The sequence below is a fragment of the Bufo bufo genome, chromosome 3 (assembly GCF_905171765.1).
Source record: "Bufo bufo chromosome 3, aBufBuf1.1, whole genome shotgun sequence".
Taxonomy (NCBI): Eukaryota; Metazoa; Chordata; class Amphibia; order Anura; family Bufonidae; genus Bufo; species Bufo bufo.
Genome location: NC_053391.1, coordinates 277,276,732 through 277,291,165, shown reverse-complemented (window position 1 = coordinate 277,291,165; position 14,434 = coordinate 277,276,732). Strand labels below are relative to the sequence as shown.

The 14,434-nt window shown below is 43.7% G+C and overlaps 1 protein-coding gene across 1 annotated transcript in view; it reads right to left on the bottom strand.

Annotated features, from left to right (window-relative positions):
• ANKS1A (ankyrin repeat and sterile alpha motif domain containing 1A) overlaps positions 1 to 14,434 on the bottom strand; it is a 913,309-nt gene that overhangs the window by 702,114 nt on the left and 196,761 nt on the right. Inside the window, 2 exon segments of the mRNA XM_040424152.1 lie at positions 3,876 to 3,965; positions 10,528 to 10,629. Coding sequence (XP_040280086.1) covers positions 3,876 to 3,965; positions 10,528 to 10,629 — 192 coding nt within the window.

Below are 14,434 nucleotides of genomic sequence, written 5' to 3'. Positions count from 1 at the left end.
TGGGGAACACCCTATTTTTATCCTTACTTTTATTTTATTTCTTGATCTGTTATCATATTTTCACCTAATTATGGTGCATGCACCCTACTATGGCTGCACACACGGCAATGTTACATATACATACAGTCACCATGGTGAATACATGTGAACTTTGTATATAACCAATTGGATCCATTCCGGATTTTACCAATACCCAAGACACCCTACAGATCCCTCCCCTATAAATAGGATGTTGATCAGTAATACTGTCTGCCACTGATGAAGGTGCAAGTGTGCACCGAAACGCGTTTGGTACTATTTCAGACAGTATTCCGATCCATTTATCAAATTGTTCAGTAGCTAAAGATCTCTACAAAACAGACTGTAATCCGAAGTCACAGAACAGAGCCGGCCGCAATAGATGACGTTCTCAGTCAGTTGACCGCAGTGACGCAGATACGTCTCGAGTCACATGGGACGTGGGACGCAACCAAGAGACGCCGCAACGGAGAGAGACGCCGAGCAAGCAGCAGGACACGTGCGCACCAACGCCCCCCCAGGACTGGATCACCGTCAGCATACAACGTTGATAGCCACCACTTGGGACCCACTACAAATGGGGTAAGACTGTTCCAGTCTCCATATACAGCTGACTCAATTATATTCGGACATAACAAGGGATTCTAATACCCACAGTAAGACGAGCTATCTGATACAATTTTATTTTATTTTATTTGGATATCCGTATATCTACATCACCACCAATTGTGCACATAGGACCACACACTGTGCACATTGACGTAAACATTAGAGATATACTATACAGACTGATCACCTGTATTAGTACTTATTATTATATACCAGAACATTGCTTTTTGTGGTATACTTTATCTGAATACCTTGACGTTACCTATCTGGAACCACTCGTATTAACCCCTTGTGATATACACTCACCTAAAGAATTATTAGGAACACCTGTTCTATTTCTCATTAATGCAATTATCTAGTCAACCAATCACATGGCAGTTGCTTCAATGCATTTAGGGGTGTGGTCCTGGTCAAGACAATCTCCTGAACTCCAAACTGAATGTCAGAATGGGAAAGAATGGTGATTTAAGCAATTTTGAGCGTGGCATGGTTTTTGGTGCCAGACGGACCGGTCTGAGTATTTCACAATCTGCTCAGTTACTGGGATTTTCACGCACAACCATTTCTAGGGTTTACAAAGAATAGTGTGAAAAGGGAAAAACATCCAGTATGCGGCAGTCCTGTGGACAAAAATGCCTTGTGGATGCTAGAGGTCAGAGGAGAATGGGCCGACTGATTCAAGCTGATAGAAGAGCAACGTTGACTGAAATAACCACTCGTTACAACCGAGGTATGCAGCAAAGCATTTGTGAAGCCACAACACGCACAACCTTGAGGCGGATGGGCTACAACAGCAGAAGACCCCACCGGGTACCACTCATCTCCACTACAAATAGGAAAAAGAGGCTACAATTTGCACGAGCTCACCAAAATTGGACTGTTGAAGACTGGAAAAATGTTGCCTGGTCTGATGAGTCTCGATTTCTGTTGAGACATTCAAATGGTAGAGTCCGAATTTGGCGTAAACAGAATGAGAACATGTATCCATCTTCTGATGGCTACTTCCAGCAGGATAATGCACCATGTCACAAAGCTCGAATCATTTCAAATTGGTTTCTTGAACATGACAATGAGTTCACTGTACTAAAATGGCCCCCCCAGTCACCAGATCTCAACCCAATAGAGCATCTTTGGGATGTGGTGGAACGGGAGCTTCATGCCCTGGATGTGCATCCCTCAAATCTCCATCAACTGCAAGATGCTATCCTATCAATATGGGCCAACATTTCTAAAGAATGCTATCAGCACCTTGTTGAATCAATGCCACGTATAATTAAGGCAGTTCTGAAGGCAAAAGTGGGTCCAACACCGTATTAGTATGGTGTTCCTAATAATTCTTTAGGTGAGTGTATATATATATATATATATTTTTTTTTTTTTTTTTTTTTTCCATTGATCGTAATTACACCTAAGCCATCCCATTCACTTCAAGGTGACTGCTCATTCCTATTTAATGGTACAGGAACAAGCTGTCCCATTGAAGTGAATGGGACAGCTTAGGTGTAATTACACCTGCTCACCGCTGTGGTTCTGACAGCAAGCAGGTAAACAATGATGAGAAGGAAAGGCTAGCATGGCGCACTCGTTCCCTTTAAAAGCTGTGGGGGGAGGGCAGCCAATAGCAGCGACTGGGAGCCGCACAGGGAGCCAGGTGAGTAGAATCAGTGTGAGGGACCCGGGCATATCAAGGGGCTTTTCAAGCCTCAGATAACCCCTTTAAAGTAGAACTCCCACAACATTTTTCCTTCACTGAACTGTTAGAAAGGTACATGATGTAAACTGTAGTGAAAGTAATTTTCTGATCTGTGACTGTACTTGTGAGTTATAACCTCCCTTCTGATCCTTAGCTGTGTCATCTGACCAACACTATGATTTCCAAATGACACAGGACAGGAAATCAGTTACCTTCACTATTCATTCCTATGAGACGGCCATTGAGGGTTCTATAGAAATACAAAGAGAAATTGACTTCCTATCCACATTGTGTGGAAGTGCTTCTTTAACTGTAAGACCACCAAAAGATAACTTGGCCATCAGCTATTGATTCAAGGACCTCTTCAGCCAAACATGTACCGTATTTTTCGCCCTATAAGACGCACTTCCCCCCCGCCCCCCCCAAAAGTAGGGGGAAAATAGCAGTGCGTCTTATGGGGCGAATGCTGCATTTTGCCGAACTGTCAATGATAAGCCGCACCGCGATGCCGCGCGGCGAGTGTATCAGCTGAGAGGGAGGAGGGGCTTCTGGTTTTATAATGACAGCGGGGCCCGTGCAGTGACTCTATTCTACTACACGGGCCCCGCTCACTGTATATACCGTAATGTTATCTATAATTGTGGCATTGTTAATAGTAATCAGCGCCTGTATTACTTACAACAAGCGCTCGGTAGCAGAGAGGAGGGAGGCCGGGAGGACGGGCGCTGGCAGCGTGAGTCACTACGTCACGCGTCTGCGCCGCCCACTTTATGAATGAAGCAGGCGGCGTGGGCGCATGACGTAGTGACTCACACTGCCAGTGCCCGTCCTGCCTCCTCCCTCCTCTCTGCTACCGAGCGATTGTTGTAGGTAATACAGGCGCTGATTACTATTAACAATGCCACAATTATAGATAAGATTACGGTATATACAGTGAGCGGGGCCCATGTAGTAGAATACAGTCATTGCACGGGCCACGCTGTCATTATAAAACCAGATGCGACCCCCACCCCCTGTATTGGGGGTCATTCACACTACAGGGATACTGTTATGGAGGGGATCTGTGGATGACACATGTATGTGTCATCCACAGATCCCCCCATAACAGTGTCATCCACAGATCCCCATAACAGTGTCATCCAGAGACCCCAATAAGAGCCATCCAGAGATCCCCATAACAGTTTCACCCACAGATCCTCCCATAACAGTGTCACCCACAGATCCCCCCATAACAGTGTCACCCACAGATCCCCCCCATAACAGTGTCCTCAACAGATCCCCCATAATAGTGTCATCCACAGACCACCATTAGTTCAAAACCCACCAAAAGCACACCTTGTTGTTCAAAATATATATTTTTTCTTATTTTCCTCCTCAAAAACCTAGGTGCGTCTTATGGGCAGGTGCGTCTTATAGGGCGAAAAATACGGTATGTTATCTCAAGTGAAATGGTGCAATGAAATACAAGACTTGGGTGTGTGACTGGCAGAATTTTTAGTATTTTTTTCTTATTGTAAAAATAAAAACATAAAAGAAAATATTTACGCTTATTTACCCCCTTGAGAATCAGTGCACATAGATCTACTAGGCAATGGTGCAGGTTTCAGTTCTGGCTCTCTTGCTGCTGTCCACACTGACGTGTGACCTTTAAGACACAAGAAAATACAAATGGGTAATAGCACAAAATGGAATAAGACAGCACATCTGTACAAATGCTCCAATACCAATATCAATATCAATTACAACAGCAGGAGAACATTACTAATGCACAGTTTATGGACCAAGAAAACCCTCCTTGCCGAGATTATTATAGATAAATGGAAAGTGCTGCAGATATGGTAAATTCACACACGTTGCAAGTGGCTTTTGTGACCCATCGAGCAACAAATTATTTGGACCTAAAAAGCCGCAGTATGATTAAATATCCATGGATTATAACAGGGGTGGGGAACCTCCAACCCGCGGAACCATTTCATGTGGGCTCCGGGCCCCCTGCCAGAACATATTGTGAAAATGCTAATGACCGCTTCCATTATGGAAGCGGTCATTAGCATGCGGGAGCCAAATGAAGATGAGAACAGCGCTGCACTGGCTGTACTCCGCTTCACTAGTCTTTTTCCAGCCCCACGTTGTGTCCTGACACATACAGTGTCAGGACGTAGTGCACGTAGACGCGCACTATGACCTGACACTGTGCGCTGTCAGGTCACAGTACAGCGTGGCAGGAAGAAGACTAGGGAGGGTAAGTGAATCTGCCAAGAGGCAGTGCTGCTTGGAGCTGGAGAGGTAAGTTTTTTTTTTTTGTTTTTTTTTAGATGTCTGATCTGAGGTCTGATTGGGGCCTATCTGAGGCTAATGGAGGGTGGGAAGGGGCTGATCTGAGGCGATCTGGGGAGTCTGAGTAGGTCTGATGCTGGGAAGTCTGTTGGGGGTGTAATCTGAAACTGGGGGTCTGATCTAAGGCTGAGAAGGCTCTGATGAGGGTCTGATCTGAGGCTGATGTACGCTGGGGGGTCTGATGGGGGCTGATCTGAAGCTGGGAGGTCTGATGGGGTCTGAGCTGATGCTGGGAGGTCTGTTGGGGGTCTGATCTGAGGCTGGGGGTCTGATCTAAGGCTAGGGAGGCTCTGATCTGAGGCTGATGTACGCTGGGGAGTCTGATCTGAGGCTGGGGGTTTGATGGGGGTCTGATCTGAAGCTGGGCGGCCTAATGGGGGGTCTGATCTGAAGCTGGGCGGCCTAATGGGGGATCTGATCTGAAGCTGGGCGGCCTAATGGGGGGTCTGATCTGAAGCTGGGCGGCCTAATGGGCGGTCTGATCTGAGGCTGGGGGGTCTGATCTGAGGCAGGGGCATCTGATGGGGGCTGATCTGAGGCTTGGGTAGGGTGTGATGGGGGTCTGATCTGAGGTTGGGAGGTCTGTTGGGGGTGTGATCTGAGGCTGGAGGTCTGATCTAAGGCTGGAGAGGCTCTGATCTGAGGCTGATGTATGCTGGGGGGGTTGATAGGAGGCGGATTTGAGGCTGATGGAGGTGGGGGGCAGATCCGAGGTTGAGAAAGGGACAAAGGCAGACAGCAAAGGAATGCGAAGAAAGAGGCAGGGAGAGTGAAAGCTGGATGAACCTCTCTGTGGACCCCTCTCTGGCTTTAGCTTGGCTGCCATTAATGCCAAATAAATAACAAAATATATAACATTCTCAACTAAAACATTTGACTGCTATATTTGGTCAAACATATAAGTGACTTAGGGGTAAGTTAGAGAAATTGAGCTTCAATTAAAAAAATCGAGAGCACTGTATTTTTGCAGCACAAAATGGCGCCTGCACTATACATATTGATCATATATTATATATACATACGTACATACATACAATATATATATATATATATATATACACATATAAATATATATATATATATATATATATATATATACACATATATATATATATATATATATATATATATATATATATATATATATATAGTTTCACCCAGACAGCCCCCGAGGCTAGCATCGGAGCATCTCATCTTATATATCTTATGGGGCCTGTGACTGTTATTTTTAGATTTGCCTGTCACCTTATTCAGGCTTACGTTCATTTCATTAATTTCGGCTGCCGCCACGTTAGTCATGTTCACACTCATTAAGTCATTAAATTCAGGGGCCACCACTTAGTTATGCTCATGTTTTCAGTTTTAATAATGCCTGTTGCCTGCTACATCGTTCAGGCTTACGTTTTTAATCCATTAATGTCTAAGGCCGTTACGTTTCTGGCTTACGTTTTTCAATTCTTCAATGTCTGTTGCCGATCACGTTTAACTAGGTTACGTTTCAATTCATTACATGTCTGTTGCCTGGTACGTTATTCAGGCTTACGTTTTTAAATCATTAATGTATGTTGCCTGGCGTTATTCAGGCTTACGTTAATTCATTAATTTTTGTTGCCTGGTACGTTATTCAGGCTTACGTTTTTAAATCATTAATGTATGTTTCCTGTCACGTTTATTCAGGCTCACGTTTTAATTCATTAATATCCATTGCCTGGTACATTTTTCAGGCTTACATTTATAAAGGTCAATGCTTTTGGTCGCTACATTTCAGATCACATTGGTTACCAAAAAAAATATACATATGATTTTATATAAATATACATCTACCTTACATCACTCTCGTCCGCCACTCTCATGCTCATGAGAACTAACATCATCATCCTGTACAATTCAGGTCCGGGGCCAGTTCTTTTTCATCCTTGTTTTTTTCCCGATTCATTCTTCAGGTACCATCTAGTCAGTTATCACTTTGGTGCGCACCTTTTTCCACTGTCCGACCCCCTTCTCCGTTCAAGTCATAGTCATTGCCTAGTTTTGTAACTTTCTTTCCCAGGTTCCCGCACTGGTAAGCGGCCCACACTCCGTTCTTCACCAGCACCATCACTTTGTTAGTTTTTCACTTCAAGGTCTTTGGGTCTCTCTCTTTACACCAGGGCCGTCCATCCGAACGTTATATTCTGTCATTATCTCACACTACGCAGCATGTCTCACTTATCAGACGTTAGGAATCCCTATCAATCCCAGAAAACGTACGCTTCCGGACATGGCTGCACCATGTCGCTAAGAAGTTGGACAGTGCCCAAACTGATTACGGAACTCAACAGGCGAGGGATTTCGCTATCAGCGTCGGCCCGGAAGGCAGAGCTATACAGACTTTTGGTGTCTGAGCCAACGGCTCCACCGGCGGAAGAGTGTCCCCATGTTGACCATCCAACTGTCATTGGCACTGTTGCATTCTACCATCAACAACATTGCCACCTCTGTGTCAGACATGCAGGCCAGGTTGATTGCTGTAGAGTCCAGGGGATTAACACCTAGTCCCTCTGCCCCTCCTGTTCCAGTGGCTTCTGCTTCCTGTTCTCATTCTCCAGGTAGGGCCTCATACACACCTGAGGTAGCTCCAGCACATTTTGTCCCTGACAACATCAGGAAGGATATCCTAGAGGGAAAATACATTAATCTATCTTCCATCCTTATAGCCACCCACGACACAGTAGACAACAGGACCATAGTTTGCGGCGACGTTTCCATCATTCTAAAAGCCAGGGACGTCCGCCTCAATAAACAACTGTCCATCCCTGAATTTGTTCTGGCCTTTAGTTTATACAGGGACATCACCTGTTCTGCCCACCCTGGGAGACGAGAGGAATTGGACACCTATCTGTACAGGGTCACGGATCTAGGTCACAAGTATGGTGGCCACTCCTCCTACGACTACCACCGCTCGTTTTCCGCCAAGGCGGCCGCCACTCTTGCTCAATTTCAGCACACCACCAACTGGGCTTCCATGGATATGGAGCTCTTTTGTCACCATTTCGCTGGCCTCAGGGCTCCAGCATGTGCTTCTTGCCACTCCATCCTTCACTCTTCAGATTAGTGCCCTAACGCAGTTCCTCCCGTCTCTCAGGGCAGATTCCTTGCCAGTACCTCTGGTTTTCCGCAGAGACCTGCCCCATCCACTGATAAATTGGGCCGCTCCATAGTTTTCCTGGGCAACAGCCAAATTTGCAACAATTACAACATGGCCATCTGTAACTACAACAAATGTAATTTGTTTCAGAGCCCACCCCCTGACAGCCTTCCCACAGCGTTCATCCAGGACCTCATGACTAGCCAGGGTTAACTTGGACCTGTTGGCAGCACTCCTCCAAGACCATCCCAATTCCCGATTCGTCCATTTCTTAATATCCGGGTTTGCCGAGGGGTTCCACATGGGTCTAGTCGCTCTTCCCCAGTCCACTTGGGAGGGTCCTAATCTCCTCTCACCCGCCAGGGATCCCGACTCTGTAGGAGTCTTAATACAGTTCGAATTAGAGAAGGGGTTCCTTATCGGGCCATTTTCCACTGTTCCCTTTGATTATTGGAGGGTCAGCACCATTGGCATTGTGGCTAAAAAATTCTCCAATAAAAAACGTCTGATTTAAGATCTCTATGCGCCTCATGGTTCCAGCATTCCGAGCCTCAACTCTCTAATTCCCTCTGAGGAATTCTCTATGCGATACTCCTCAGTCGATGATGCCATCCATCTCATCCTCCAGGTAGGCAGAGGGGCTTTGCTATCCAAAGCAGACATCGCGGACGCTTTCAAGCTGCTGCCTATCCACCCGCAGCTCTGGAAGTTTTACGGCATTAAATGGCAAGACCTGTACTATTTTGCAAGCCATTTGACCTTCGGGTCCAAGAGCAGTCCCTGGCTGTTCGATCAATTTGTGCAGGCTCTGCATTGGGTTTTAGTCAACTGCTGTGATTGCAAGCTGGTCATTCATTACCTGGATGATTTCCTGTTGGTAGAGCCACCAGACTGCAGACCCAGCAAACTCAGGTCCCTTCTCCAGATCTTCTCTGAAATTAACGTCCCCGTCACATCTTCAAAGGTGCCTTGTCACGATTTAATTTTCGCAATTTTTTCCAGGCAATGCCGGAGGCGGAACGAGCGGGTTTATCCCCTCTAGCTTTCCAAACATTGGTCATGGATTAAAATCTTACATTGATTCAGCAAAAAAATCTGGTGCAAAAGTCTTTGTCTATCAACACGTCTAGAAATTATAAAACCGGCTGGAACGTTTCAACAAATTCACACTCCTTCACCCAAGACATAATACCGGCAGGACCGCATACATCATGGCCTTTTTGGCGTATTGCCACTCGGAACTCAAACTTTCCTACAACTCCATAAAATGATACCTGGCCGGGGTACAGCATTTCCTCACGTTAGAAGATCCAGACAGTAGGTCGGTTTTCTTGTCACAGGCGATAAAAGCTACCCTCAGGGGCATACAAAAGAGCAGCGGGGGGACTGGCACTTGCAGACAGCCAGTATCAGGAGAGCTTTTCAGGAAATTATCCACCTCACTAGATGGTAATCCTTTTGGGCTCCTTTGTAGCACAGTTATCAAAGCGGCCATGTATTTTAGCTTTTACAGTTTCTTAAGGCCAGGGGAGTTCACCAGCACCCCTGCCAGAGTCAAGGGTTTAACCAGGGGTCAACTAGTCCGGTGCAATGACCAATTCGTACTGTACCTCGCTTCTTCCAAAACGTCCCAAGTTGGGCCACCGGTAGAAATCAGGTACTTCCAGACTTTCAATGAATGGTGTCCGGTTCAGGTTTTCAGGAAAGTTACTGGTGGCTTTGGGCGACTCGGCCCAAGACAGCCCTTTGCTCCCGTTCAAGGTTAGGTTCATCACTTCATCCCAGTTTATTTCGCACATCCGCTTACTAGCGGGCGGTTTAGGGTATGACCCGAAAACCATTTTGGGGCTGCATCTGCAGCTTCAAAGCACAATGTTCCAGGTGACATCATTAAAAAAATGAGTCGCTGGCACTCTTTATGTTACAGTCGGTACCTTCCGAACCCTCACGTGGAGATATCTGAGGCCTTCTGTAGTTTGGTTTTATGCGTTTCTAATAAACTCCTTTCTACGCTACCTGGCTTGCTATTTGCCCCCTTATAGGCCTACCCTCGTTCATGGCTAAGGGCACACCACCAGCCATCCAGTCGTAGGATAACAGGTCAGGTCTGATCCTCACCACTTCTTCCACACAAGGTTCTCTCATCCGCAGCCATGACCACAAATATAAATATATAAATATATATATATATATATATATATATATTTATTTTGCAGACGCCATTTTGTGCAGCAAAAATACAGTGCTCTAGATTTTTTTTAATTGAAGCTTAATTTCTCTAACTTACCCCTAAGTCACTTATATGTTTGACCAAATATAGCAGTCAAATTATAGCATATGGATTAAAAACATGTTTTGACTGGATTGCAGTAACAAATTGGGAATACAGTTATGCACATAATCTACTGAGACAACCATACCAGGCATTGTGGCTAGAGGATTATAGTGATGTTAATGCAGATATGATTTCCTTTAAATAGCAAATGGAAAAAAGGTAGATCAATGTGCTTACTGGCCCAACTTGAGTATTAGGACTTAATAGTCTAGCAAAAGTGCAGTCTTCACAAGCAACCCGCCTTTGACGATTTTTTTTTTTACCAATTACTCTGCTGTATACAAGGAACTATCTGGAATTGAAGTCTCTCTATTCATGCAATTTGATATGTTTTTCAGCTTCCAACTGCCTTGATCGTTTTTTGAATATGCTTCCATGCATGTGTATGTGGAACAGCATCTGTATTACCCTGTATAAGTGAAGCTATCTGCTGGCTCTTCTGAGACGGCAACTCCTGGACAATGTCTAGTGCTGTCATTCCTTTGCTGTCTGTTATGTTGACATCAATTCCTGTTATGAGAAAGGAGTTCAACTGGATTACAAACAAAATATTGATTTCTGTAAACATTTTATATGTACTTTATAATAAATAAAAATACTGACAATGTTGCTTTACAGTCCCAGTGCTATGTTAATCCAAAATATATGACATTTTAACCCCTCATGGAGTCTTTTTCAAGCATACATAAACGTGGATGAGGAAATTATGCTCAAAGTTAAAGGGAACCCGTCACCTGCAAAATGCATATTAAACCGACCACAGTACCTTACAGTATCCCCCAGTCTGTTGCTAATCATGTTTTTCTTTCTTTGTGTTTCTTCATACTTGTTAAAAACGCTGTTTTAATGTCTGTTGGCGCTGTCTCCGAGTCAGGCTTGAAGTCAAGGGGTCAGCGGTCTCCTTGCTTCAAGTAAAGCTACACCTGCCCCTTAACCCTCCTCTCTACAATTAGATGGACATGCTGCCGTGATGCCAGGATCGCGCTCTTCTAGCGCATGCGCGGTACGCTGCCTGTTACAGCGTGACGGCCGGGCGCGCGATCGAACTGTCCGTCAGCAAAATGCAGGCGGGTGAGTGAGGATCGCGCTGTAACAAGAGCACTATCCCGGCATCACGGCAGCATGTCCATCTAATTGTAGAGAGGAGGGGTAAGGGGCGGGCTTAGCTTTAGAGGCCGTTTTCTAAAGATGTCCCTCTCCTTACAGCAGCACGTCTGATCCTCATTCCTACCCTTCAGTTTCCAAATACGGGATGAGGCAAACTCCTTTCTGAAGCGCAGGGACACAGAGGAGCCGTTATCTCAGCTGTAATCTGCACATTAAATAGAATTTCACAGTGCTGAGACAGGCAGGCTTTACATAAGGCTCTGTGCTCTGCTTTCTCACGCAGGCTGTCGTGCAGTATCACAAGAAGGATGCTTTGTATGATCATAAATCTAAGCCACCATTTCATCTCCTTCGCTGATTGTCCCTTAGACTAAATGACCCATTCTAAATAATTAAAGGCATTTAAAAGTTTATTTATAATAGCATGTTTTTTCAGTATTGTCATTATCAACTTTTCCTGGAGAACCCCTTTAATAAACAGTTAATTCTCTGCTAAAATTCAACCACTAATGGATAATTAAGAAATATTTTTCATGTGGAAATAGACACACAAAATCGTCACATAGATATGCAAGACATAACTTTGGCCATGTGACATGTTCATCAGTCACATGGCCTAGGTGCGGCTCAGTGCCATTCAAGTAAATGGGGCTGAGTTGCTATACTGAGCACAGCCGCTATTCAATGGATGGCGATGTGCTTGGTAAACTGTGAGGAGGCTGTGGCGCTCACAGGAATCGGACCCCCACCAATCTCATATTAATGGCCTATCCTGAGAATAGGCCATCTCTATGAAAATCCCATTTAATACCTACTGTAAGTGATACAGGCTCAAAATTGCTATTAAGTCTCTAGGAAGCTAGTTAACAGTAGTTATTGGTTTATTACTAGAATCATCATCATAAGGGGGCATTCACACAACCATAAGTGTTTGCGGTATTCCCTATGCTTGTGCATCCATGCAGCCGCTCCGCTATACTTTGCCTCAACATGTGGACCACAGATCCATAGAAGTCAATGCAGTCGTGTTAATGCACCCTAACTATATGAACTATCACTGCTTGAATAAAATATCCTCTAAAATATAACCATTCATTTTTCATTTAAAATAGTAATAATAATAAACAAAATCTAAATTCCCCACAACAATGAAATGTAGATAGTATAAATACAGATGCACAATTTATCCAGTGTCCACTAATGATCACAGTAATCACAAATTATTGGAGATATGGGGTGCCTTCTTGATGTGTACTAATATCCTGGATACACATTAGTACACAGTTTATGTAATTATTACTGGATGAAGAACGTCTGATATTAGTTAAATCTTCAAGGCATTTGAATAACCTTATTGAGTCTGCTCTAAGACAAAAACTAAATCTGATTTTAACAGACGTGAATCTAGTTTGAATAGTGTGGAGTGATACCACACTATATTATAGGAAAGAAAAGCATAGAAAGTTTATTCGGGACCTCACCGAATTTAGAGAAAAACAAGCATTTGATTACAACCGATACCCAAGTCAGTCAGTCAGTGGAATATTCCACCACTGACTTAGACTCCTTAGACACAAAAAAAAGTCTGTCTCAACTTATAAAACAAGTATCAGAGGCAGGGGGAGAGGAAGGTGATGGCCCACGAAGGGATCCAAGGGAAAGGGAGGTAGTATAGAAAATCCTTCCCAGCCCCCCATACAGAGAACAATGTTTGGAATTACACCTACATCTGTGGTTTCTACCCTATCCCCATTATCCTCTTAGTCCTTTTTTTGGACTGGCGGGGAAGAGGCGCACATACGTTCCCGTAAAAACTCAGGAACAGGGATGTGGGAATCAGTTAAAAGGTATCGAAACCAAAGTAGAACTACAAGAAAACCAAATAACAAATCTTCCCACACGCTTACTAACTGATGCAGAAAATAGAGTTTTGACCAAAGGTTTTTCGTTTGTACCCACGACCAGATTTAATTCCTTTAATTGGGTCAAAGATATTCATATTTTTATCCGTAAGTTGAAATTGAAAAAAAAATGTATAAGACCCATGATAAGGAAACTTGTGAGAAATTGGGAATTACAATTGAAGACTTAGAAGGGGTCCGTACATTAACCACCTCAGCTCCCCTAGCTTAAACCCCCTTAAGGACCAGATCACTTTTTACAATTCTGCACTACACTACTTTCACGGTTTATTGCTCGGTCATACAACTTACCACCCAAATGAATTTTAGCTCCTTTTCTGTTCACTAATAGAGCTTTCGTTTGGTGCTGACATTTTTACTTTTTTTTGTTATTAATCGAAATTGACCGAAATCTTAGCAAAAAATTTTTTCAAACAAAACTACATTTCTATATAAATTTTTCTCTAAATTTATTGTTCTACATGTCTTTGATGAAAAAAAAAAATGCAATAAAGTGTATATTTATTGGTTTGTGCAAAAGTTATAGCGTTTACAAACTACGGTACAAAAATGTGAATTTCCGCATTTTGAAGCAGCTCTGACTTTCTGAGCACCTGTCATGTTTCCTGAGGTTCTACAATGCCCAGACAGTACAAACACCCCACAAATGACGGCATTTCGGAAGGTAGACACCCTAAGGTATTCGCTGATGGGCATAATGAGTTCATGGAAGTTTTTATTTTTTGTCACAAGTTAGCGGAAAATGATTTTTTATTTTTACAAAGTCTCATATTCCACTAATTTGTGACAAAAAATAAAATTTTACATGAACTCACCATACCCCTCACGGAATACCTTGGGGTGTCTTCTTTCCAAAATGGGGTCACTTGTGGGGTATTTATACTGCCCTGGCATTTTAGGGGACCTAAAGCGTGAGAAGTAGTTTGGAATCCAAATGGGTAAAAAATGCCCTGTGAAATCGTAAAGATACTCTTTGGAATTTGGGCCCCTTTGCGCTTCTTGGCTGCAAAAAAGTGTCACACATGTGGTATCGCCGTACTCAGGAGAAGTAGGGCAATGTGTTTTGGGGTGTATTTTTACATATACCCATGCTGGGTGAGATAAATATCTGTGTAAAAGACAACTTTTCCCATTTTTTTATACAAAGTTGTCATTTTACACAGATATTTATCTCACCCAGCATGGGTATATGTAAAAATACACCCCAAAACACATTGCCCTACTTCTCCTTAGTACGGCGATACCACATGTGTGACACTTTTTTGCAGCCAAGATGTGCAAAGGGG